We start from the raw sequence: 27,334 nt of genomic DNA on the forward strand, positions 1-27,334 counted from the left end.
TGGCAGTTGACCGGAATCAGTCGCGCGCGATACGTCCTGGCGTACAGAGACATTTACAGTTTTTTCAACACGCTTCCGCCGTGTCTCCGTGCTTTGTGATGACTGCGCTGACAGTGAAAAGGAAGTTTGTTGTACTTTTTTCTAACCAAAACACGAAGAGGGTAAGATGACCGGTGTCAGCTGTACGCGCAGATGTGTCGGCTTGAATAATTTCGGTTGTGTTTGTGTTAATGATCGATGAATTATCGCATGTTGGAAACTAAGCCTGGACTGAGTGGAATTATTTGAGAAAAAAATTAAAGTTTTTTATTTGCTTTTCGGGTGCTATATGCAACTCGCGCATTTAGCCGACATTTTTGTGCCGTTATTCATAGGCGACCTTTACCACTACATTGCCATTGACAAATTATCAGCAAATGCGCCAATCATCGACATCGAACACATAGCTGTACAAATATAGGTGTGTAGTTTATTGAATCGGCTGTGAACGCAGCGACTTTCATAGCGCTGAATGCAAAATAATTGATAAATTTGTTCAATTAGTGGCGTTATCAGTAAGGACGCGATAAAAAATCGGATAATTTCATAAGTTAAATTCATTAACCAACAGCTGGGTCACATTTTCCAACACACAAACATTCCCCTACTGTGCTTGTACAATTATATGTGCCCGAGTGTACACATGTAATCGCTGGAGTGTGAGGGACAAAAGACCAACAGCAACAAATAATTTCAAGTGGTTTTGCGTGAGTCCAATCAGCCTACGCGGCGCTCCTAGGTATTTGAGCTTCCCATGCGATACAGATACTATCCCAAAGTGATGACACAATTCCTCACAACAAAAACAAACATTCACTGAATGTGAAATCGATGCAACAAGTTGTGCTGAAACGGATAAAGCGAAATTGTAACAAGTGCATGCATGTTGTTATTGTTCCAAAAGGTTCGTCAGAAATGATGAGTGGATATTTTAATGAAATAAGAAAAAAATAAAACGAATGGCGATTTTTACTTCAGCGAAATTAAACGAGAGTGCACATCCATTTAGTAATTACAACTTGTAAGTTGAGCAACTCTGAAGGACTTTAACCTCGTTGTGAATTCATACACACATATGTATGTATGTATGTATGTACATTTCTACTAATTTTATTTTTATATATTTTGTTAATTCATAGTTACACAAAAAACAAAAAACAAAAACGTTAAATTCGGTTGCACCGAAGCCATTATACCCTTCACAAATACAAAATATTCCATACAAAAATTTGAATATAGCATGCACTGATTTGAAAATGTTGCAGAAACACTCTTATCATATGAAAGAAATATTTTTTAGAGGGAAATACAAACATTTTTCGAAAAGCTTAAAAACAATAAACACTGGAAGCACCGAAGCTTTGCTGAAAATACTTCTTCATTTTTATAGATCGTAAAATGCGAAATTTCGCAACACTCAAAAAAAAATCCAATTGGACATTAGAAATATTTGAAAATTTAAAAAATATTATAACCGAACTAAGGCGCTTGCTTCAGTATGAACACAGAAATCTTCGGTACAAAGCGCCGATAAACATATGCGCACATATTGATGCCCTCTAGAAGACTTTTCTCATATTATATATACTTGTATGTATATACCATATTTATGTATGTATTACATATAGTATATGTATATTAATGCAAACATTGCTACAAACATTTACTACACAACGCTCTACAACAAATCTATATTGTTGTTATAAAATGCAAATATTATAAAAGAGCGCAACAATACAAATGTATCATTACGTCGTCGATAAAATTTTATGAATTTAATCAGCCTCCAGAGGAAAAGGGAAAGGCGTGAAAATACAATATTTTATAAACTAACACAAACAACAAAAACAACCACACTGCGAAATTTGCTCGCCTCTCCAAGTTTTGTGGTTTCGGTGTGTGTACATTTAACATATCAATAATGTAACAAATGGTGATACAAAGAAATCAACGAATAATGATAAAAACGAACACCGTTATTAATTATAATAATTATTAATTGGCACTAATATATATATATGTAATTGAAGTGATTATATTTACCCCTTGCGCCACCAAGTAGTGACCATATGACTGTCTAAAACAAAAAAAAAAAACGTTTACTTTGATTGCATCAATACTATAATACCCTTCACAAATATAAAAGATTTTCTACAACAACATGGTTTGGTCGGTTAGTTTGTATGGCAGCTACATGCTGGTCCGATCTGAACAATTTACTCGGAGATAATAGCTTTGCTTTGGACAATAATTCATGCCAAATTTCATGAAGATATCTCGTCAAACAAAAAAGTTTCCCATACAATGAGTTCATTCCGATCGTTCAGTTCGTATGACAGTTATATGCTAAATATAACGGCCCGATATCGACGGTTCCGACAAATGAGCAGCTTTTGAAAAAATAAGGATGTGTGTAAGTGTTCAGATCGTCATCTCAAAAACTGAGTGAGTAGTTCGCATGTATACCGACGGATATGGCTTAATCGACTCGGCTCGTCATGCCGATTATAATATACGCTCTTCAGGGTTGAAAAGGCTCGTAACAACGAGCGAGAGGTGGGGAATTGGAAAGCGCTAGTGATTGCGGTGATGTATTGCTTCGACCTTTTACTGTTTACTGCTGGGGAAAGTGAATACGAAGCAAAAATTAGAGCATCTTTAGCTAAAAGAATTTTGCGATTTTCAACTGCTGCAAAGTAGATTTCCTTTGGTATTTTGTCTTGAGTGTATTTCTGTGTAAGCGGGAAAACTAATAAAACACTATCTGCTCCAATTAAATTGATTATAAAAACATGATGCGGGCGACAGCCAGGCCATGTACCGGAGCATTGAGGGGCCAATAGCGCAGGTGGCGGGGATCGCCAGTCGTAAATACGTGTGTAATCCGCATGTGTCTCTGGGCCGATATGATTAAATTGTCCATCAGAAATGCGTGCCTGGCGGTGTGCGGTGGCGATTAACCAGCGGTTGGTTTGTAATTGGAACATCGCATTTTATGTGTGAGCATTTTAATGTCTCGAGTTTATTATGAAAGCCATTGGCAATATTTGTTCGTTCGCTGTCGGTGAATGAATCGCAGAGCGAACTTTTTGGTTATATTTAGTTAAGCCGACAAATGCACATATTTATTGCATGCCAAAATCAGCTAAGCCACGTTATAAATGTGTTGCATGGCATCAAAACGAATAAAATCAGTTCGAAACTTTCAATAACCTCTTTATTCCCAATATAATAAGTTTTCCTGCCTCTGGTTGAAACTTTCACATTGATGATAATGTTGAATTGAATGCGTTTTGTTAGTTAGATTGAACTTGCATTGATTATTTCAGATATCATAATGAAACTGACTTGCCTTACTAACTTGATATAAAAAAGTAAGGAAGGCCTAAGTTCGGGTGTAATCGCAACAAGTTCCGAGAGTATAAAAAAAATAAGAAAAATAGTTAAACATGTTTTATTCATACGACATTTTTAGGTTCATCAACAGCACTTTTATCGCTGACAGCAATGTTGAACTGAGCCCATTCTACTCGAAACACACTAGTGGTGTTAAATCGCATGATATTTTAGGCCAGGCCACAGAACAATGACGCGAGTTAATGCACTCACCAAAAGTTTCCTTCCATAAATTAATAGTTACGTTGGCTGTATGACATCTAGCGCCGTCTTGTTGAAACCAAAGAACGGTTCAGGCACGAGAAAGTCATTAATCATGGCTCTATAGCATTTCCCATTGACTGTGGCATTATGGCCGGCTTCCTTTTTGAAAAAATATGAACCAATAAGTCTTTCTGTCGTTAGAGAGCATCAAACGGTGACTTTCTGAAGATGCAACGGATATGGATTATCATCACTCCAAATACGTAAATTTTGTTTATTAACATCCTCATTCAATCAAAAGTGAGACTTATCGCTCTACAAAATTGCTTCGCGCCAACCGAACCATTATTTTGATAATAAATTTGCACAATTTGCAAACATTTTTCCGGAGTAAGCATATAGCATTGGGAGTATTAGATGGTAAGGCATTGCTTAACTGCGATAAACAATTATCTTTCATATTCTCTAGATAGACGTTTTATGATCTCTAAGATTAACTGCCGATATAAAGGACTAACTGTAATAGCAGGTCTTTGAAAATGAAATGCGTTTAATCATTTAAGAGATTTAAGTTGGCTTCATCATATATAAGAGACTCCAAACACCTCTTTGTCGAGTTAAGTGAGACCTGAAGACGCAAAAATATATTTACTTTATACCTTCCTTTGCCGCATAATGAAATCGTATTTTTACCAAAATTTGCCTTTACTCGGTAATCATTGCAAGCTGTAAGTCTTAGATTGTGGATATATATGGTATGCATAAAAGTAGAAAGCACATATTTGGCTTAAGAAAACAACAGAACGTACAATATGGTTTTCTGCCTTTGCTTCGCCTTATCTCCATTTCGCACAAAAGCCATTGTGACATTTGCACTAACTTCAAATTATTTGAAAAATTCCTCTAATTTGTTATATATTTTGATTTTGTAAAATTTCTCAGCGATGGCCTACACGGCCGTCTCAATAATTGCTTCGACCGATGGAATAAAATAAGTGCCAGCCAGGCTGATAGACAAGGTGCAAATTGAAGCAAATGAGCATCAAATGCTCACAGGCCATGTTGAACGCAAGCAGCTTACGAATCTTACGATTCTGGAGAGCTCGACAACGGCAACAGCACCTTTGGACTTTAGGCGTTTGCGAGCAGCCGACGGCACTTCAGTTCGTTTCGCACACGGTGCCGGAGAACGCTGAAGCCTGCCTTCGTCCGATTACACGGTGCTTTCATATTTGTTTTTCGTCGTCGAGACGAGACACCTGTTCGTTGTATGTGCGATAAGTGCGTATAGCGGTCGATTTGCAAGAAGTGCGGTGAAAAAGTGCCAAAGCAAATGAAATGTGCAAAAGTCTGCTATATAATATTGTGTAAATTCAACAAATGCACATTGTATACACTCAAGATAAAAACCGGTTGTTGTTATTGTTGACGCCATTTTGCAATTATAATTGTGCCGATATTCCACTCAATCGCCTCAATCTCCTGGTAATGGCCAAAATTATAATTTATGTTTTCAATAAAATTTTTGACCATTTGCTTGTCTCGCTATTTACCTCTAGCACTTGCTTGTAATTTTTGTTGCTGTTTAATAATACTGTTTATGTGGTTTGCATAACAACGGTGTTACTACCATTAGTTACATACAAGTATATGCCCCGATCAGTTATTGCAAGCAAATGGATCACTGACTTTTTCCGCCTCTGTATAATATTCAAACGCTGTACTAATTACCACAACTTACTCGAGTGTTTAATTTGCTTACGGACATACCTATGTATGTATGTATATATGCAATAGTATGTACATATATATATACAGTGTGGAAATCACATCTCAACGCATCGTTAAGTTGATTGAATTGTAGAGCCGACTGCATACCGAGGTGTACACATCGTTCTGGACGCTCAATGAAGTGTTGACATTTGTTGTTGTAATACAATAAATATTTTCGTTTGCGGCATTTTGCTGATTTGTTGGCAATATGTCGTTGTATTCCATAGAAATGTGACTTTGTGTTGTTAGTCGTTGGACTGTTGTTGTATAAATTGTGATCTCATTGCTTCCGAATGTGTTTGAGAATGCTACGGGAAGTGCAAATCATTCATGATTTATTAGACGAAGACCGTTTACCGTTTGCTAGTTTGTTAAATTCTAAATTTTTTGATAGTTTCTTTGATAATTTCCTTAAAAATCACAAATTTTAAGCAGCAAAATAAGTTCTGGGTGCAATTCCAAATCTTAGCCACCTTCAAAATCATACTAGTTTTAATTTTTAAGGTGAAGCGCAAGCTCTTAAAAAATCGTATAATGTCTCCTTAGAGGATACTTAGATAGTTCCGAAATACGTGATATTTTTATAAAAAATGAGCTAGGCGTTGACATTGACTGGTCCCTTGCGGTTTGGCTTCTAAAGAAAATAAAGGTGAAAACAATATTTGCTAAACTAAATTGGTATAAATTTTCTTCTGTCTATTTATTTTCAAAAATGTCTGTCCAATTACATTCACAGTTAAACAAGAATTTTCGCGCCCTACTATTGTGAATAGTCAATAAAACTTTATTGAAAGATGCCAAAGCATGAACATTATTAATTGTAATTAACACTTATGCATGGTTCAAATATTTTCCGCAATAATTGCTTTGTTGAACGGTACTTTAACAATAAAGAGTTTTTTTCTGCTGAAAGTTGAGTTTTAAAAAACAAAGTCTACCAACTAGAACGACGTGATGTTAAAATGAAATAAAACATCCAAATTTGCCAAATGGGTTCTGATTTGGGTTCTGTTATGCAGATAATTCTATCCATCTTTAGACGTGAAACATGAGGCGGCGTACCGTTTTGTTGGAAATAGAGATCGTTCGCGTCGATTTGATGAAATTTCGGGAAAAAAGTCGGTATACATCGTGTGTAACGCCTGCTATTTTGAAAGAAATAAGCCCCGATGACGCAGCCATACCTACACATTGACGAAGACCCTAAGCCAGAAATGGACCTCATTTGAGAAGATGATTTTTCGATGAACGTGCATTTGGGCAATAATCTTGAACAATTTTCAAGCGTCGTACCAAAGTGAAACGTGACATTATAAAATGGGAAACCTTACTGAACATATTGACAAAATTTGACACAAATCCGTAAACAAACAAGGCCGTCACGAGCGGTCGAAATCACGTCCTGCCTATTGGCAGACGCTTTGCTTGCCTAAACATTGTTTCATTTTCATCCTTTTTGTCTCCAGAAGTTTAATTTATATATTGTACAGCGTGAGAAGCTGGGTCGATTTATACATGTCCGTCTGTATATACGCGAACTAGTCTCTCAGTTTTCGAGAAGCTGCTCATTTTTCGGTACCACCGATATCGGACCACAACATATAGCTGCCATACAAACCGATGGGTCGAACTCAATTGCTGAGAAAAAAAAATTTTTATTTGAAATTTGAATAGATAATCCATGAAATTTGGCATAGATTATAATCCAAGGCAATGCTACAATCTCCGAATAAATTCAAGTTCTTTTAGGGAAAACCAGCGACGACATTTTAGATTAGTATCTTAGGTATCGCTACAATCTCCGAAAATATTGTTCCGATTGGACTACTATAGCATATAGCTGCCATGTGAACTGACCGAACAAAATCAAGATAAATATACTTTTAGACCCTTTTACGCTCTAAAAAATGCACCTGTAAAGGGTATTATAGGTACAGCCGAAGTTTTTTTCTTTTTTTAAACCATTTTTTAATATTCTCTATTAGTATAATAAAACAAGGTTTTTTACCACATAACTCGGGTTGTTAACCCTTGGAATACGACAATAAATTTTTATCCACAATAAAAAGAGCGGTTCACAATTATTATACACCTTTCAATTGCTTTAATGGCTTTTAATGCGATTTTACTTTGTTTACTATTTATATAGACTCATTTACCTACCCAGTTTTCTATATAAATACGTTTCATATGTGTAAATGTGTATGTATTATACTATGGTAAACAAATCATAAAAATTGTTTCGAATAATTGTTGATTTCGAATAAATATTGTTCGTGGATTTGTAAAAACAAAATCAAAACGTGTAAAATATCCACTTACACCATTACATTAGCACCGCTTCACCTGTCGCCACATAAAATTCCGCACACTAAATTCTCAGTGATGGAATTATTTATATTCACATTCAAAATTTATCTAATCCCAAAATAATAAGCATTAATCACAAAAAAGAAATCGTAAAATTAACATTGGCAACTTTATACTGTCTGAAAGAAAGCAGAACCCAACTGTAGTGGAATTATTTGTATATAAATGAGGTAATTACTCATCATAGTATTCATCATTAACCGTCTTTAAAAAATGAAGAAATTTACTTTTCGGTCGTCGTTGAAAACAATTTATGTTGATTAATGCTCATAATTTATGAAAAATAATTCTTTATTTTAATTGAATTTAGAATTTAGAATTAGAAGCATTCTATTGTATGAACGAGTATCTAGATACTATGTGTCTGAACTATTAATAACGATTCGAGAATTTCAATCATAAATGCTTTGAATACGAAATGAACAACAAGTTGTGCTGAGTGCCATTCAGAATACTGTAATGGAATATAAAATTGAAGTAGTTAGTATGCAATTACTACCTACATTAAATACCTGTAGATACAAGTAAGATATTTAAATAAAGGCTATTATTATGCACTCATTCTAGTGGAATTTTTCAATAAAATCAATACACATTTCAGGAATACGACCAGTAAAAGTCATATAATGATAAGACGATATATATTAAATATATCTGAGAAAACCCTTCCGGTGGCTCAACAATCCCTCTGTAGTTCTTATCTATCTCTATTTTTAAAAGAAGTCATGTTAGATAACATTCTGATTTAAAATTTTACTACGGCTGAATTGCCTTCGTCTCAAATAACTCTTTCAATGAAAGTGCATAACCGCCTGCAATTTGCAATATACTTACACACTTTCCTTGGCTTTTGTATTAAGTTTTTCGAATTCTTTGGTTTGTTTAGCGGTAGTAGGCTTCACACCTAGATCCAGCGCTGCTCCAACTATGATCCGGTGCGTTCTCACAGTGGTAAACACTTTTTGTCGCCAAATAGGAACGTTTCTGACCATGTTTCATGGAATCAGAAAGTCCTTCGCATTGTCCTTCGGCTGAAATTTTGGCAATAGTCGTCTACGAGAAAGCACTACGTGACAGTAAATTTCTCTGGCAATATTATTGCCATAATCGGTGCTAATTATTTATTGGCCCGCCCTTGTAACTAGTTTGGCTAATATTGGTGTATGTAATGCGATTGGAGAGAATATCGGTTCCAAGTCAAGGATCATAAAGAGCTCGTGTATTAAAAGCTGTAACCTTAGTTAATATGAATGTATAACTATTCAATATTCGAAAACTAGCATTCAATTTGATCATAACATACACTCGCCAGAAAAGTCTGCGTACACGCTAATATCATATTAAGTGCTTTATTGCTAGTCTATTGCATAATCCCATAGCATTTAAAGTAATGAAAATCTGGCAGTTGAGAAAAAGTATGCGTACAAGTAGTAAAATGGGAATTCAGTACGTAATAACCAAATGTAAAAGTGTCGAAAAGTTATAGTTTTGCTCTATTGTATGCAGACTTTTTCTAATGGATTTTATATTCGTCCGTATGTTTTTTTTTATATGGTCCTATTTGCTCTTAAATGACTTTTATTTTCATAAAATACATATTTAATGTCCTTTAATGAATATCAAATAAATTGTTTTTTACATAAGGTATAAAGTTATTTTTTCCAATTTTTTTTGTGTTGGTACCTTGTACGCATACTTTTTCTACCCAGTGTATATGATTTGACATGTTAATTAAATATCATTTGAACAATCTATCTGAAGTCAGGGAGAGAAAGGGGAAGGAAGGGTGTAAATTTTAAGGGTTTAAGACGGTTTCCGACAAAACTACAAGTTCAATAGAAAAAAGTTATATGGCTAAGTTGTAGGTACATATTTTTCAGAAAACCACATAATTTATGTGAAAAGTTGAAATAGCCAGATTTTTGGGTTTTTTATTTTTATCTTGTACAAAAAATATTTTTCTCAGTCAAAATATCAGATTTTTTTAAAAAAGGGTTAGTCAGAAGGAACGTTTGCTTCTCTCTTCTGACATTTACTATTTCGTATTTTGTAATTTGCGTCTTAGTTTAGGATGTGGGTTAGACCACTTTATCAAGAAAGATAAATCTGAATCTTAATGAAATTCAGAAAGAATCCTTTTCTAACAACAGTATATTCTCCTTCCTCAGCCCTTCCTTAACTTTTTGTTATATTATTATTCTTTTGTTATATATATTATTATCCCATTATGTCTTTTGTTGCTTTCAGAAATTGTCTAGCCTGGTTTATTGGTACAAAAATAAGTTATATACATATGTACATATATAATACATACACAAGTGTTCTCGCTGTTATTCAATGAACTAATTTTATCGCTATTGTCTCTACTTCTGACACTTTAACAATGGTGCAGTATCTAAAGCCCATTATTTACTCTTTTCTCCGTCCTGTAGATTTCGCATCCCATGCAAATAATTGAAGTACGAAAGGAATAGGACAGCGAAAGACAGACTATAATAAGCAAAAATAAAAGCGTCAAGAGTCAACAGTCTATTTATTTACAGTAATCAAATGGAATCACACTGACGCCAGCAAACCCTTCAGCATGACTTCCGAGAACCAGCCAGCTCTCACCACCGAGGCAGTCCCCCCACTATTATCGAAGTCCTTCATTGCGCTTGGGTCCAGTTCCATGGAACGACAAGCGCACAGCCAACAATCCAATTCACCGATACATAAGCTCTACAGGGTGCCGCGTAGAATGGCAGAGGGTCGCTTTGCCAGCGGAAGCGGTGCACAGCATTTAAAAACACTACTCTACAAGTTCCTGGCAATAACGTCGACCGCTGCGACTGTTGCAGCTACAACGACAGCGACAATAGGTACACAGCTCAAGCACTTCAATGATGCAACAGCTTCAACCGCAACACCGTCAATTGCCACAAGTGCAACTTCGTTTGCGGTAGTGCCGACAACCTTCGCCACAGCTCTGAGTGTAGTATTCCCCAGCGTTACAAGCCTTAATGCCTTTATTCCAACGAATGCCACCACAGTCGGCGGGGATCTTCCCGATGCAAGTGACAGCGCCCAAGTTACACTCTACGACTCTAGCACTATGTCTATTTTGAATCGTAGCAGTGTTACCTTAAGCACTGCCGCCACCACTGCCAGTGCTCACGCTGCTGCCTCCATGGATGCTTACCTGGTGGCGTTGCGCTGGCCGCAGGCGCTCGCCGTTGCAATTTTCGTGCTGCTGATCCTGGTGACGGTGGTCGGCAACACACTAGTCATACTGTCCGTGCTGACCACACGCCGGCTGCGAACCGTCACCAATTGCTTCGTGATGAACCTGGCCATCACTGATTGGCTTGTGGGCACGTGTGTGATGCCACCTGCTGTTATGCTCTATGTTGTTGGTGAGTTACAACTTTATTTTCTCATTCCTGCAATTGTTGTTGTTGTTAAGTGTGTTTGTTGACAATCCATTGTTGAATGTTGGTAAAGTCATTGCTAGCTCTATTTGCTTATATGTGTGTATGCATGCTTTGGTCGAGATGTTTACTCTTTGCTGTTAATAGTATATACAGTAGGCACGAATACTATGTTGTCATATGTAAAATAAACACAGTGCAAACAAAGTCATTTTTTCTTCCCTGAAAAAATATTCAAAAAATATAATATAAGCACTGTATCAAGCACTTCTATGTTAAAACCAAAACTTTTCGACAAGATTAAAAACCTTTGTATTAATATCTTCTTCAAACAAAAAAAGAGCTTTATAGTGTGGCACGCACATTTCCCTATTAATTCATTCACCAGTTTTGATAAAATAAATGGCATTTAGAAAAAAATTAAAATGCCTGAAAATTTTACTCATTTCTCTCCGACAGAACTTCGAGGCAAAAAACATTATTTTTGCTAGCTTTGTAAGAACTGAAGTTATATTATTTAATACTCACCGAATTAGTGTCAAGTAGTACTTCAACTACACTCACAACTACTAGTATAATAGATATCTTAACAAAATTGAGGTGAAAATATAAGCGATACGGCAGTTTTCCGTTTGGCACCTAAGCTAAAAAATGTTGGTACCTAAAATTGAATAAGAAGAAGGCTTTGAAGGTGCTTTTCTTTATCTAGCCTCCCTGTTCCATATATGATGGTTTGAAGTGTGAAAAATTAATTAATAAAATAAAGTTGAATTGTTGTTGTACCAAAAATGAGTAAAATTCGTCATTATTTCTTACTTAAATTCTTTCAAAATTCGGAACTACGCCTTCGGATTTGACCATTTCTTACTTGTTTAATTTCAATATAAGATAACACTGCTTCCAGCTATGAAATTCCCCAATGTTTTCTTCTACCGAATTTAATAGATTTATTGTTTCATTTTGTATAAATCTATCAATATTTATGCTCTAGGTCCTAATTTTTATTATTGGTATTAAATTCTTCTAACCATATTGGACTTTAGTTTTGGTAAACTTCGATCCTGCCTAAAACCGACATTTGGGGCCCGTTGTTATAATTATTTCACAGTTTTGGTTGTTATTGTTATATCCTATATTCCAACCGACGACAGATTTCATAAGTTAAATAACAAGATATAACATACTCTCGAAGACATATGTACTACTTGTACAGAAAATAATCTTTTTTACAGTATTAGCAACTCAAAATGAATATTGAAGAATAAAGGGCACAACCTACATTCGCTCATCATAGTCCTTCGTACGAGGTTCATTTCTACAATGAAAACAGGACATTTTCATCCACTGTGCCTATGTATTTGGTAAAAACAATATTACTGGTGGGCATTGTGTCTGTGGTTTTAGGTGATTGACTTGTTACAGGTGCACTCCGAGCTCATTCGCTCTGTGGCGAACTGCTACAATAGACAGTTGTTTAAACCGATTACCGTAAAATTGTTCCACAGACAGGTGAATTGTGTTTGTGGTGATTGAAAAATTCATTTGCGATTGCTTGTGCGGTTGTTGTTGCCTAGGAGCGTGTGTGTTTTTGTTGTGTGACATGCGGTTACATTGTTATCAGTTGCGAAAGTTAGTTTACCGATTGCCAGTGAACCGTTGGCAATCGCCATAGAATATTAAAGAGGACGAGTGTTGATTCAAAAGTAATTATTCATCCATATTCCAGCGATAATTTGCGTAACTGTTTGTTTAATACCCCGTAAGAATTATTTGAGGGTCAGCTGCAGTGTGTAGGTTAGAAGTATGATATGTAACTACTCATTTGCATGAGTGGCATTCTATATTTAATCTTTTTAAATTTTTGCTATGCGTATATACATATGTATGCATATATAAATATAAACAAAGGTACCTGCAGCAAATATAAAAAGAGTATGAAACTTAAAAAATTGCCCAAAGCAACTAAAATGGTTTGTGGCAAAGCAGCACCCAAATATTTTCGCAGCAATCAGCACACAAGTGTAAAAAATGAGAGGAGCGGCAGAGAGAAATATTTGAAATACAGAGGGTCGCGCTAGTCTCCCGTCCTGCAGGCTTGCCAATGAAAAAAACCCAACTTATGATCGCGCCCATATACAAAAGCTGTTATTGAGAGTTGATAAAAACGACAACAACAGTAAAAAAAAGTAGGTATGGCACTCGGGGACTGCCGCGGTAAAGCAATTATAATTATTTATTTATTTTTTATGCAGTATTTTATTTTTCTTTGATGTTAGTTCAAGTTACACTTTTTGAGCATGGTGATCGATACGAAAACAGATTTTTTTCTTTTATTGAATAAATGAGAAGTTAATATTGTTTAAAATATTTTTATTATCTTGCAATACATGTAGGTTATTCAAGAATTTTTATCGTTGAAACTATAGGTTTATGGTAACTGAAATAAGAAACATAAGTTTGAGACTTGATATTCTCTAAATATCTGGAAAATACTGCCTCAATGGTGTCCCATATTTTGTTGTGGATTCTTGTGGATCATTATTCATTTTCAAATAAAATTTTTCCGAGAGAAAAATTGTCAACCGCTATATCAGATATTTTATCAGCGAAGTTAATGTTAAAATGGCCGGCCAAGATAAGTGGATATTTATTACCATTGATAATTCGATTGAAATACCTAATTTCAATTGATTTGTTCAAGTCAAATGATACACAGTTTCAAAAGCTGGGTTAGCAATTTACCAAAATAATAATAGTTTTATTAATATTATGACTCAGAATATTGAATAATTTATTATTTATTATTAATTAAATTTTTATTAAATTCTATGTTTTTAATTGCCATTAAAAATATTGTAGCTATTGTGTTGCTTGTTGTTGTTATTTTTGAATCACCTTGAATAGCAATTGATTTCTTATGCTTGAGATATGCAAAAATATGCCTGAAAGTATGCAAACATTTCGCGCATATTTTGTGGTCGTGTTAGGTTCATTTCCGTAACGGAATTTCTTGATTCAGTCCCCGCTTTCAAAGCCTGCGATAGAAGCTTTGCAATAGCTTAAAAACTAATATGAGTCAAGTTCCACATCGAATGTGAACGCGACATTTGGCATGACTTTATTAAACTTTCAACATGTCACCAGTCCCCTTCCTTGAATTGCGGCTCGGTGTGTCTGCGTTAGCGCATTGGCGGATTCGCAGTCGCTTTATTTCGCGTTCGTTTGCTAACAGCAATTATGGTAAGTAACTGACGAGTGACTCACATGTAAATGCCTCCCAGTTAATTAAAGCAAATTACTTCCTCGAAAGTCGCCGTCATTACGAAACAAGTTCTGTGAGTATACACTTTGAGAACCGAGATGCTTCAGCCTTAGTCTGGCAAAAGCTGGACAGTGGAGGTTCCAGAACAGCAAAAAGATCGTATTAAAAACATTTGACTTCTCGTTCGTTTTTTCCTTATTTTAAAAGTGTGTCGAAGGCAAAAAACTTTATACTTTTGGTTTATTGGGTCTACATAATGTCTGTGTGCATGTGAACAATTATGTTGTGGTTACGTTCAGTAGCTCACTTCGTCTATTGGGCAAGTAAATATGTGTACATGTATAACCATTCAAGGCTTAAGGGCAATTAGGACTAGCCGGAATGCATTTAGGTGCTCAACCGCGTGTTTTATTATATGTTTACAGTTTGTTTTTGTTGTAACTGTGTAATTGCACCTTGTCCGTTAGGTCACATCTGCTAATGACACACACTCGCTAATTTGCCTATTTGTAGCTAGTGTTTCCAAGGAAGCCAGTAGGTGCAGATAATGCCGGCGCGCTAATGTATGTGTGTGAATGTATTCATGTGTGTTTATTTGTCAATTTGTGCAAGAATACTGTGAGCATTTAATGTCCTCGCAACAAAACACCACACAAAATGTTTACTAATCCTAGCCTCTTAATCTTCTACATATTCGCCTTGCCGGAAACTCGACTTTAATGGCTGCTCTACACACTCATATACATATATATGCGTGTGGAAATATGGGTTGCAGGTAGCTGGCGCTATGGTTGGATCCTGTGCGACATTTGGATTTCACTGGACGTTCTGCTCTGCACCGGTTCCATACTAAGCTTGTGCGCCATTAGTCTCGACAGGTAATTTACAACGTTCTCATACTAACAATGGAAGCAAACACTACAAACATTTATCTACAAACACACTTGATTATAGAAAGTGATCTAAGAAAGCGCAGCGCTTTAGGAATAATTGCAAAATAGGTGAACTATGCTCACCCATTTTTCACCCCTTCCGCTATTGTGCTCTCCACTAATCGTTGCTGCTGTCATCGTCGCTAAACGTCAAATATGGGAGTAGAGTCTTCTAAAATAAACAAATAAATTTGCCAAAATTTGTATTAGCTCCAGCCATTAGAGCTTTCGCTTGTTAGTTTTTATACTTTTTGTTGTTTTTCATACATTTATTTTGGTCTACACAAGTCTCAATTACAATTTAATGGCACGTCTATATATGATTTATGTTCGTATGTATATGGTTAACGTTACAATATATTAAATTTGAGAGATGGAATTTCATAAATAAAGGGTGAGAAAACTGACATTTAATGACATTTTTGTTAAAATAACTATAGAAAGAAGAAAAAAACATTTTGCGAAAATATCGTATGTTACAAAAATCAGATTTTACAGTAGAGCGTTTTTTTCCAATTTGGCTTGGGGCATTGAAGTCAAATTTTTATTTCCAATTTTTCCATTTAATGGCACATTCGATAAATTCGTGTGCAGAGTTTTGAGCTTTTGAATAAAAGATTGATTTTAATTTGTAAAAGAAATACATATACTAATGGGATTTTGGTTTTATATAGCAATTTTTGTATTTCACAACATAAATTAGTTGTGATAATGTTGAATTAAGGAATTGTTTTTCATTAGATCCATTTAAAACATCTTTTATAAATGGTGAATGTTTCAAATTTAGATACACCACATGACATTTTTTTGGGATACTATTTTTGATTCAAAGATTTTTTAGGTCATAGGGTTTTTTTTTTAGAATTTTGTATTAATTTTCCTTATGGTTTGAATGTTAGAGTTATCAAATTGCCTTAATTTTTATTCAAGTTATCGCTGGCATGGATGGACGGACGGACAGACAGTCACCCGGATTTTTACTTGCTTCGTCACCCTGATTTTTTATGTATACATAACTCTCTCTCGATTAGTTTTAGGTTAAACAAATAACCGTTAGGTGAACAAAACTATTATGCTCTGTGCGACATGTTGCGAGAGTACAAAAATTAATGATGTTTCAGAGGAATATCCAGTCTTCAATCTTAACACTTTTTTATCAATAACAAGTATGGGATTATTTAATCAATTATTTAGCTGTACATTGGTTAAAACTTCGGTAACTACAGTTCGAATTCGATCGGTTAAATAATGAATTATAGTTATTTATATTTTTGTTGTCTTGCGGACAATATATTATTGTTCTACAAATTGTTTCTTTTGGTTGTATCACTAACATTTTTTTCAAACTCAAAACAGAAAAGAGTAAGCCTTATTGAAGGCATATGCTTGTGCATATGGGGGCACTATGAAAAGGAATTGATAACATCTTATTTATTTCACAGCTAAAAATACAAACGCACTAGCGAAGGGAGACAAAAATGGCGCTATTACGTGACAGTTTTCCACTGCAGCAAGCGAAAAGAGCTGAGCTAAGGCAACACCAAGTGAAAGTGATTTAAAGTGTCAAACATAAATAAGAAAACTTTGATAAGTGCTGTTATTTTTCTCCGAATTTACAGTATTCACAATATTTGTTATATTTTGCATTGTTCTTGCTCGTAACGTAGTGGGGTCCTTTTTTATTTTCTGAGAAAATTTACCATAGCAATGTATATATTTTTTATTCTATAAAAATTTGAGCTTTCTTAAAATAACTATAAAACCTACAGATTTTTTAAAAAATCTGATATTTTCACGTGAGTATTTTTGAATGAAAACTAAGGCTTTTTCTGCGTTTTAAGTCGAAATAAGGCCTCCCCTAATATTTTGAAAAAAAAATACAGTGTGTTTGGGAAATAATAAGGCAAGTTGCCACTAAATATCGTGAAAGAAAAATATTTTATGTACAAGAGAAATATAAAAAAAAAAAACCAAAAAATTGGATATTTCAAATTTTCACATATATTTTGAGGTTATGTTAGAAAGATGTTAATGGAGAAGTTGTAGATCTTTTCATTTTCTACAACTTTGCCGCACAACTTTTTTCTGTAGGACTAGTCGTTTTTCCAAAAATGCGGATAAACCATTTTTCCTCTTCCCGACCCGTATATAATTTTTCCTTTCATTTCTGTCATTTTATCTTGCATTTCTAATGGGTTCCGTTCTAATATGATTTTTTTTTTGCTTTTATATTTGCGAGTCGTTTGTCAATTTCTTCTGCAAATTTTCATTTAGTAGTCATCCTAAAAGATAATCCAAAAGGTAACCAGATTTATATCTAATAACCTTAAGTCTTAGTCGTGAGACCACTTAAAATACAAAAGAGGTCATTTTGCGGTAGGGTATATAACTTCATGAAATAGTTGCATTCATGGTGAGATCCGTCGCTTAGAGCTCTATTGTGGTGAGCAAGCTCAAAATTTCGGAGCAACTGAATTTTCGAAGAGTTACTATTTTACAGTTATTATGTACAGCATTTTTCATCGCATTTAGCATTCAAGCATTGATTATTTTACTGCTTAATGCGATGAAAAACGCTGTAGACAATAACTGTAAAACACTAACGCATATACTACATGGGTTCAACAAAAAAACACTTCAACCCTTCTTTTAAATCACATAGTTGAACTGGAGAACACTGTCAAAATTTCATGACATTTCATCCAATTGTGCTCAAGTTTTTCTACTCAAAGTAACGCTACCTTTGCTTTTTTATTTACAGTGGGAAAACATGAATTTCGTGTTTTGATAACACTTTGTTTCCTTATTTAAAAATATTGATAAGTGTTGCGGATTTCGTTAATCAATCTCAAAAATAATTTTTTTTTCAAAATAATCATTATCACCATGGTTTATACTACTAAAAGTACTACGTTTTTCTTTTCTTTGTTCACCAATGTCTTAAACAATACCAGTAAGTTTCAGTTTTTATATCCATCTAAGGACTAATACTCGAATTTTCATTTGCTCAGACTTAGACTTGAATTTACCACATTTGAATAGTTTTTAATAGTAGATTTAATAAAATACTCACAAATTTACCTAATAATGGGTAACATTCCTAAAATTTCATTGATGTTATTACTTGTTTAATGTCAGTTAAAAAGAACTTTTCAGCAGCTTTTGCAATGACCACGTTTTGTAGAATAATATAATATTGTAATTTTAGGATGTACTTGACAGCGGCAACATTGTGACACGGAACACGGAACAATTGGTCTATTATTTTATTCACTCCTTTGTATTTACATCAATTTGATTTCTGAAAATTGATTATTTTTAGATATCTCGCAGTGACTCAACCCCTTAATTATTCCAAAAAACGCCGTTCGAAGCGCTTGGCATTAGGTATGATATTTATTGTGTGGGTGACGGCGCTATTAATCTCATGTCCACCGTACTTGGGCTGGTGAGTATTTTGCTACGTTATTCATATTTTCTGTCAAAGTTGGATTGAATGGTCAAACTTTAATACGAAAATTCTAATTTCTTTATAACACCAATAACATAACTAACTGTTAAATGAGTGATACTTTAAATTTTTTGCTTAGGCTTTTCGTTCATAGTTGATTGATGGTATCTTTATTTATCGTTTCTTAAGTCTTGATAAAAAACAGGAAGTAAAGACACCGGACGCAAGAATGATATAACAAGATATTACGATAGTTTTATTTAGACAAAAAACTATATAAATTTGTGACCTCTTGAACGGAAGTTCAGACGACTTTGTATGCAATTGTTATGGAAATTTGAATGTTACTTTCGTTTATGACGTCATGGCACAATGTTCCCTCTATCATTCTTGTTTGGAACTAATTAGTTGAGTCGAATCCATTGAACGAGTCTAGAGATAGCAATAAAATGTATGAATTATTTATTCATTCAATAGATATAAGTGCAATTATTGACAGATAATAGAGTGACTAAATATTTTAAAAGCAAAAAAAGGTGTAAAAGAATGTTTTTTAAAACATGTGGTTTTCAAGAAGAAATAAAATGCGTACATTTTAGTGTTATGGTCAAGAATTTTTAGCTTTAATATAAAGATAAGGGTTTGCCATTGTTCAGTTCAGGCACGAAAAAGTCATTAGTCATGGCACTATAGCATTTGCCATTGACTATAGCATTATGGCCGGCTTCATTTTTGAAGAAGTATGGACCAATGATTTCCTCTGTCCATAGGGTACACCAAACATTGACCTTTAGAAGATGTTATGGTGTCTTAATAATTGCTTGTAAATTATACTCCAAATACGATAATTTTGTTTCTTAACGTACACATTGAACAAGAGTGTGCTTCATCGGTGTGGCTATCTCATTGTTTTTCGTAAATTTTTATCTCCAAGTCTTGTTTTGCAAATTAATTGATCTAAGGATGTAATCATACTAAAGATTCAGTATACACCGAACAGGATATATCAAGTTTGCCACGAAGTTTGTAACATCCAGAAGGAAACATCGGAGATCCTATAAAATAAATATAATATGTGTCTATATGATCAGCGGAACGAGCTGAGTTGAGTTAGCTTTGTCCGTCAATTCGTCTTTCTATATATACGCGAATTATGTTAGTCACTCAGTTTTTCAGATATCGTTCGATAATTCGCACCCGTTCTTTTCTCCCCAAGGAGCTGCTCATATGTTGGAGCCGCTGATATCGGACATTTATAGCACATAGCTGCCTTACAAACTGAACGATCAAAGACATGTCGTTGTATAGAAAACTGTTTTATTTGACAAGATATCTAAAGCAATACTAAAATAACTGAAATTTTCTAGATCAGGTCAGGTAAAAAATGTGTACCTTCATTCTAAGAAGATATGAGTGTGTTCAAAGGAAAAGGTGATTTTTGATTTTTCGCGGGCTGTGTACATTCGATTATCGATCGATGCTTGCATTAGGAGCTAATTTTGATTAGTAGTTTGTTTTTGAAAACAGAAAATGTTAGTCATGTTTTTGTGTGCCCTTTTATTTTTAACTTTTGAAGGAATTAGATCAAAGAATATGTATTAAACCTTGCATTAAAAATTGAACAAAGTGCTCCAAGGCACTTGAAATGTAGGCTATGGCATTCGGTGAGTCCACTTTGTCTCAAAAAAGTGTTTATAAGTGGGACAAGCGTTTTACAGAAGGCCGAGAAGATGTCGATAACGATGATTTTGGGCATGAAACGTGTGTCAGCGAAGTTTGCGAAATTGCTAAATTTTGAGCAAACGCAGTGTCAAAATCAGGAATTGATGAATGCCGTCAACAACGATCAGGGTTTGCTCAAACGGGTCATAATTGGTCCCTGCGACTTTTTCCTATTCCCAAAACTGAAGAAACCAATAAAAGGAGAGCGTTTTGTCACAATTCATGAGATCAAGTCAGAATCGAAGAAAGAGCTGATGACCATACCGAAAATCGCATTTCAGAAGTGCTTCGAGGATTGTGGAAAGGGTTGATACAAGTGTATTATATCCGAGGGGATTACTTCAAAGGGGACAAAACAAATATGTATGAATAGATAAGTACTTTCCAAAACAATTCGAAATTCACATTTTCTTTTGAACACACCTCGTATATAAGTTTAGGTTATCTCCATCCAGTGAATAGTTCGTCAATACTCGCTTTCCCTGCTCTACTTAGACGCTAGGTGGGCCGACCGGTACTTAAATATTCTTTAACTGCGTTCATTCATAGATTTCGAGTCATTTCCCACAAACCAGGAACATGCTTCCTGGTCCACCTTGACTCCAAATCACTGTGAACATAATGCAAATTATACTAATATTTCATTTAAAGTTACGGCTGTGCGAGCGTTTTAAGACTCAAAAGCAGCTGGTGACGAAAAAAAAATATAATATATTGTTCATATACTCACGTTTTATCGCCATACTGTCACTGTTTAACTGCAGACAATCTACTGGAATTGCTTAACACTGAACACACAAAAAGCAAGAAAGCGTAACGTTTTAACATTGCACTTGTGAAACACATTCATACATGCACGCACATACACACTAAATTTTTGCACATCACCAAAATGTTTCGCCAGTTTTCCATGGATCCTTATCGACACAAAAAAGGCAATTCGTATGTGCACACGAGTTAAAGTACCTTGCAGTGTGAATTTTGCAAGATACCCCACACAATGCTGATAACATTGTACCGTTATTAACGTAAAATGCACATAAAATGTGTGCAACGACGCAATAGAAACCTACAATACAATGCAATTAAAATATGGACTGAAGAAGGCGGAGGAGTTCAAGCTTGTATTGAAGAGGCTGTGTGGAACATCATTGCAATCAAGGTTCAGGGGCAACGCAAGCCCATAACATAGACTATGCATTTACCAATATACAGCCGTATTGATAATCGACGCGCTTTTTATAAATTTGCGGAAAATAGAAATTCGGTTTAACTGCAAAAATTCGACCGATATGTGATTGACCATTATATTTACCATTCCTGGACTAGGATTTTAAGAAAAAGGCCATATATTCATATATATTTTCGGCTACTGCAGTACATGGCGCAAGTCCCTCGTTCCTTTTCTTCTTTTTTAAACACACTTATTTTTTTAGAGCACAATTGGAATAGTTAATTTGATACCCTAGGTATGTCCTCTGAAAGTTAAGATGCAATACTTACCAAATCTTCAAACTATTTCTACAGCTCAAAGTAAAATCTACTATTTTATTTCAAACTTCTTCTGTAACTTAATTATTACGAAGATGTATACAAACATATATACATATTTTACAACATTGCAAAGTCGTCCGTTTTGCGAAGGTTGCTCTAAAAATATTTACGTTACTCCTAACAGCAAAATCATAAAAACCTGTTTTGAGGATTATACGTAGGTATATATACATACATACATATATATAATATATGAGGTTATGTGCATGACATCCAGTAGTTTTCACCGTTATGTTGAATATTTTTTTACTCTTTGTTTGTTATTTTTCATCAGGTACGAGCCGGGACGTCGGCGTGAAGATAATGTCGTTTGCCGCTACAATCAAAATAAGGGATATGTGGTGTTTTCCGCAATGGGCTCATTTTTCATTCCGCTCGCCGTTATGATGTACGTTTACATGAAGATTGGCTACGTTCTTACGTCGCGGAGACAGCGCATGGTTCGTGATGCGGTAAGTTGTTGTTGTTCTAGATGTGACAACTAGTGACGTACGTTCAAACGGGTTATGTGTTTGTGAAGTTTATTATGTATACTTGCATGAGTGTGCAAGCTTCAGTACGCTTGGCTTAATTCAAATGGTGTGGATGAAGTGCTGTGCCATTTCGCATTCTCCGTCGTACATTTTTGGTGTGAATTTGATTAATGTGCGGAACTATATTTTAACACGTTCTAAAACGATACTAAGAAAGTTTAACATAATTTATTTTATCTTTCACATGTACTCTCTTATCGTACACTAGAAGTCGGAGCGCACTGCGGATCATGATATAGACTGTGACAACTTTATTTCGGAGTCGGAGCATTATCAATGTGCCACACCGAAGTTTCCCTCGTTCAAGTCGCGTTGGGGTAGCGGCCATGCCAGCAGCAACAATAGCTCTGCTAAAAATCTCAGTTTGCATTGCAGCAAATGCAATAAGGTTTACCTCGACAATGCCAACAGTGGTAGCGCCAGTATTAACGGTGGTGGTCTCAAGCACCAAGCATCGTTCTATGAGTTGGTTGAGGTATCACGTTTAACATCAATAATTCAGTGCTCGGCAATGAACTGTAAATACGCCGGCGTCTGTATGCATTCCAGAGCAATGTCTGTACCGCTGGCCGAACGGCGCTCTTCCTCATTGCCCATGCAAGGTGTGCACTTCGTCGAGGATGGCATGTCATTTTCCGATAATTGTCTGGCGGCCAACTCGACGCTTACCACAAGCATGACCACAACAAGAGGTTTGAAATTCAATCCGATGTTGAGACAAAATCAAGAGCAGTCGCATGCACAACATCACCACAATCACCATCATCACCCTCATCGCATACCGATGCGTGTATCCACAACGAAGAGGGATACGAAAACCGCCAAGACGTTGACCATTGTTATGGGCGGCTTTATTGCCTGTTGGCTGCCGTTCTTTATCTACTACCTGTTAATGCCATTCTTGCCTCCGCCGGCTGTGTTGGAGGGTCTCATGTCCTTTCTGACATGGGTTGGCTGGGTGAACTGCGCGATTAATCCCTTCATCTACGCTTTCTACAATCCGGATTTTCGCACCGCCTTTTGGCGTTTGACTTGTCGACGCATTTGTAAGCAGAAGCCGCCACTCAACCATATGGCCATGTTTCGGGGCTAAAATGTTGCACAGAGCATACAGAACAAGACACTAGACAAGACAGTGGCTCACTACCACAGGACAATCAAAATACATTTTTTACAGCGGAGAAAAATGCACGAGTATTAGAAAAGTAATTGTACTAGACTGCCGTTGAAGGATCATCAAAATAGAGCTAAGAAGTGTAAAACTAAACAAGCCGAAATAAAAATAAAAAAAGACAGAGAAAGCTGTTCGGAAAGCATAAGACTATAGGGGGTTTCAAAATGTATTTCAAACTGATTGAAGCAGCATGAAACTGTCTAGCAGTTTCCGTTTTCCATTTCGGCCGTAAGCGTTGTAATTGTTGGTGGCAGGACGAGTGAAAGCGACAAATCTGCTAAGCAACCCGAAGATGGATAGTGTAAACGAGCAACAAGGGAGAATACAAACTGTTGACAGAAAATTTAAAGCGTTGCAATTTATTTAGATCTGCTCAGCGGAGTTTCTTGTACCACTACACTTCAGTCGGCAGTGCAGTAGCGCCGGTTCGGCAGCAGAAATGAAAATAAATTTGTGGCAGGTGCCTTTTCTCCTGAGCGTATTCAAACGCTTGAAGATTTACAAACGAGCGAACAAAATATAAACCTGTCATATATTTATCAAATATTCAACATAAAACAGTTGTTGCGTCTATTTTAAAACTTAGGTGTAACCATTTATATAAAGATACATATATGTATATAGATATTTACTTATTTAGGTGAAGCCTTAGCCAATTTGTGAAACCATATTGCCATATACAACGTACTGTGTAAGCTAAGCTAATTTTATCTCTAAATAACCAAATCAATTTTAACAATGAGGCGAAATATAATATAAATATACTTTACTTTAGAAACTTTGCAAATTGATATCTAGTAGATATAATCATATTCTATATTCAGAGAAAAGAAATTTTGTTAGATTCTAAAATAAATTGTTTATTTTGCCTTTTCTGTATGTTCCAAATATAAGGTTGGTTACGAAGGAAGTACGAAGGCCAGAACACGCTTCATTTCATTACAGATATGTTTCCAGGACGGTAAAACATGGAGGTGCCAAAATGAAAGTATGGTCATGGTCCGTTTTATTGGATTAACATGGATGCCTAATTGTACGTTAAAACAATAGGACGACTATGCTACCACACTATGGATGAAAAACTCCACTGAAATGGGTCTATCAACAAAACAGCGACCCCAAGCATACTAGTAAGTTGACAAAACACTGGTTTACTTCAAATGGAGTTGAGGTTATGAGCTAGCAATGCTGAATCCAATTGAGATGTTTTGGGCAGAGGTCAAGGAAGATGTAGGGAGAGAGAAACAGTCTAATTCTAAACAGTTATGAGGTGCTGTGAAGAAGGCGTTGAAGGTCACATAGGCATTTGGCGGACTCCATGCCTACGAGATGTGCAGCTTTATCACCCAACTACGGTCATTCCCCAAAGTACTAATTATTTAAGCTTTATTTTATATTATTTAAATAAATCAATTGGCGTTTGATGTAAAATGCTCAATACTGCTATTATTAATCACAGTTGAAATTTATTTATTTATTTACACATTTTTTCATTTATTTAAACAAGCACTTTACGTTATTTTTCAAAGAAACAATATTTCTTACAACGCTTGAATATCACCAATTATATAACTATAATACATTAAAATACATAATTTTTTTCTTCGATATACCACTGCTCTTATTTCGAACACACTTGTATGTCTTTATGTATTCAAAATTGTCATTCAAAATCCTTGTGATTTCTGTTCGCTCAAGTAACAAATCGGTAGTAAATTGGAAACTTGCAGCACGAATCACACATTCCCCACCACCCGAAACGTAAATGAGCGCGAGGTTACCTGGAATGAATATTCCACCGCGAAATCCACTCCCGAAAAGCGCGGTTTTGGTCAATTTGTGCTGAAATGCTTGCGGTGGCGAGGTTGTCGCCACACATCGCACAAATTTACTGTTGCAACTATACATTAGCGCTGTCACATGATTGCAGTCCTTATAGATTTGTGTAATTGTGTGTGCGCGCTTTATCTCTTCTTGAAAATCCACAGGTCTGCAGACTTAGTTCACATTCAAATGCGAAATTTGCAATAGTAATACATTCGCTTCAGAGCCTATACAAATATTTGCATTCGCATATATATTTATATGGAGATTTCTATTCGGTTGGCAGGTGTAATTTAAGTTTTGCCATTTTCGTGTACTCTGTGCTGGTAATAACGGGATAGTGGTTGCAAGTGATTTCACAAAGTAAACACGCGATTGCCGTCTGCGGTTTGAGGAAATGTCTGCACCCGTTCTATCTTGGTGAAACTCTTTGTCCTGGTGAGGAAAATTTCAGTTTCCTGTTTATTTCAAAGTAGAGACGAAAAAACGTTAACTTCGGTTGCACCGATGCTACAATATACTTACAAGAACTTGATTTTGATTAGTCACATTGTATGGCAGCTATAAGCTATAGTGACTCGATGGTCGAAATGGTTCAGTTCTTCGGAGATTGCACCACCGACACTAATGTTAATTTCTTAAAGATATCTTCATAAATTAAAAATTTTTCAATAGAAGCACTTGATTCCGATCGTTCAGTTTGTATGATTGCACTACTGACTGAGTCTTCAAGGACGGAATGAAAATATCCTGACAGCTAAAGACAAAATTCATGGTTTTACAAATAAAATTGACTTGTGGCTATCGTGTTTAAATTAAAGCAACTTCGATATATTTTCTTCGACACGGTCTTTTATTGAAGAAGTTGGATATGAGATTAGGTTAGAAGGTCGATCCTAAGAATCACACTTAACACTTAATAGCTTAAACGCCGGTCCAAGTCCCCAAAGTTAGGAAAGAAATTTATTCTTCTTAAAAAAAGAAACGAACTTTTCATCTGCCTATTAAGGTAAAGCAAAGCATGATGTTTTCTGGCATTTCCAAACTTACTTTGAAGCTAATCATATTTGTAGTTTAGCAGTATATTGCTGCAATTAAATAATACTTTAATTACATATTACATTTAATTGTATTGTGCAGTACTTCTTATTCAAATAAAATTCACTTATGGATTTTATTAATGATGTACGTGATTTCAAATGCAAAGTAATTCGCCTCAGAATAAGCTTGGTTAACTCAGGCAGAAGCGTTTTAAACAGAATTTAATTTATGTGCTCGATAAATCTGTTCATGCACAACCCCACGCCTATTTAATGTAAATATTTGACATGCTGTCGCTTTGAGCTCAATAATTGATCTGAAAAATGCGACAGGAAATTAAAGGAAATGGCGGGTGAAAGGCGAGTCTTTTGCATTAAGTACAGACCAAAAGCGAATAGTATATTTGACCAAAGTAGATTCTTATGTATTTAATCGGTATATATTACAAATATAAGTATATATAAATATATATGTGTATATACATATATACAGTGGTATTCAGCGGCATAGACTGTTGCTTGCGCGAAATTTATTGCCAGGTTTTGCTTGCTGCCTTGTTTTTGTTGTAAATTTCAACTTTCTGTTTTTGATTAATTGAAAATGTTTACGCATCCATTTGCATCAGCAGCTTTTTCGTCGCCTAAAGTCA

The 27,334-nt window shown here is 35.4% G+C and overlaps 1 protein-coding gene across 4 annotated transcripts; it reads left to right on the plus strand.

Moving 5' to 3' along the window:
- TyrRII (Tyramine receptor II) lies at window positions 1–25,278 on the plus strand. 4 transcript variants are annotated; one of them, XM_036373752.2, is made up of 6 exons: window positions 1–1,060; window positions 10,215–11,177; window positions 15,230–15,332; window positions 18,709–18,834; window positions 22,388–22,565; window positions 22,855–25,278. In XM_036373752.2, the coding sequence occupies exons 2-6, from the start codon at window positions 10,367–10,369 to the stop codon at window positions 23,737–23,739; spliced, it is 2,103 nt and encodes a 700-aa protein (XP_036229645.2). In that variant the 5' UTR covers window positions 1–1,060; window positions 10,215–10,366; the 3' UTR covers window positions 23,740–25,278. The 4 variants fall into 4 exon arrangements, with proteins under 4 accessions (XP_036229645.2, XP_036229646.2, XP_014097290.2 ...); XM_036373753.2 differs by having other exon boundaries at window positions 1–460; XM_014241815.3 differs by lacking the exon at window positions 1–1,060 and adding an exon at window positions 4,825–5,124.
- The last annotated feature ends 2,056 nt before the right edge of the window (window positions 25,279–27,334 follow it).

This window comes from Bactrocera oleae, chromosome 2, assembly GCF_042242935.1.
Source record: "Bactrocera oleae isolate idBacOlea1 chromosome 2, idBacOlea1, whole genome shotgun sequence".
In the NCBI taxonomy this organism is placed as follows: Eukaryota; Metazoa; Arthropoda; class Insecta; order Diptera; family Tephritidae; genus Bactrocera; species Bactrocera oleae.

Coding starts and splice junctions, on each gene's coding strand:
- TyrRII (XM_036373752.2), top strand. CDS start 10,367: ATGACTTCCGAGAACCAGCCAGCTCTCACCACCGAGGCAGTCCCCCCA. Junction 15,333..18,708: donor TGCGCCATTAGTCTCGACAG/GTAATTTACAAC, acceptor GATTATTTTTAG/ATATCTCGCAGTGACTCAAC. Junction 18,835..22,387: donor TGTCCACCGTACTTGGGCTG/GTGAGTATTTTG, acceptor ATTTTTCATCAG/GTACGAGCCGGGACGTCGGC.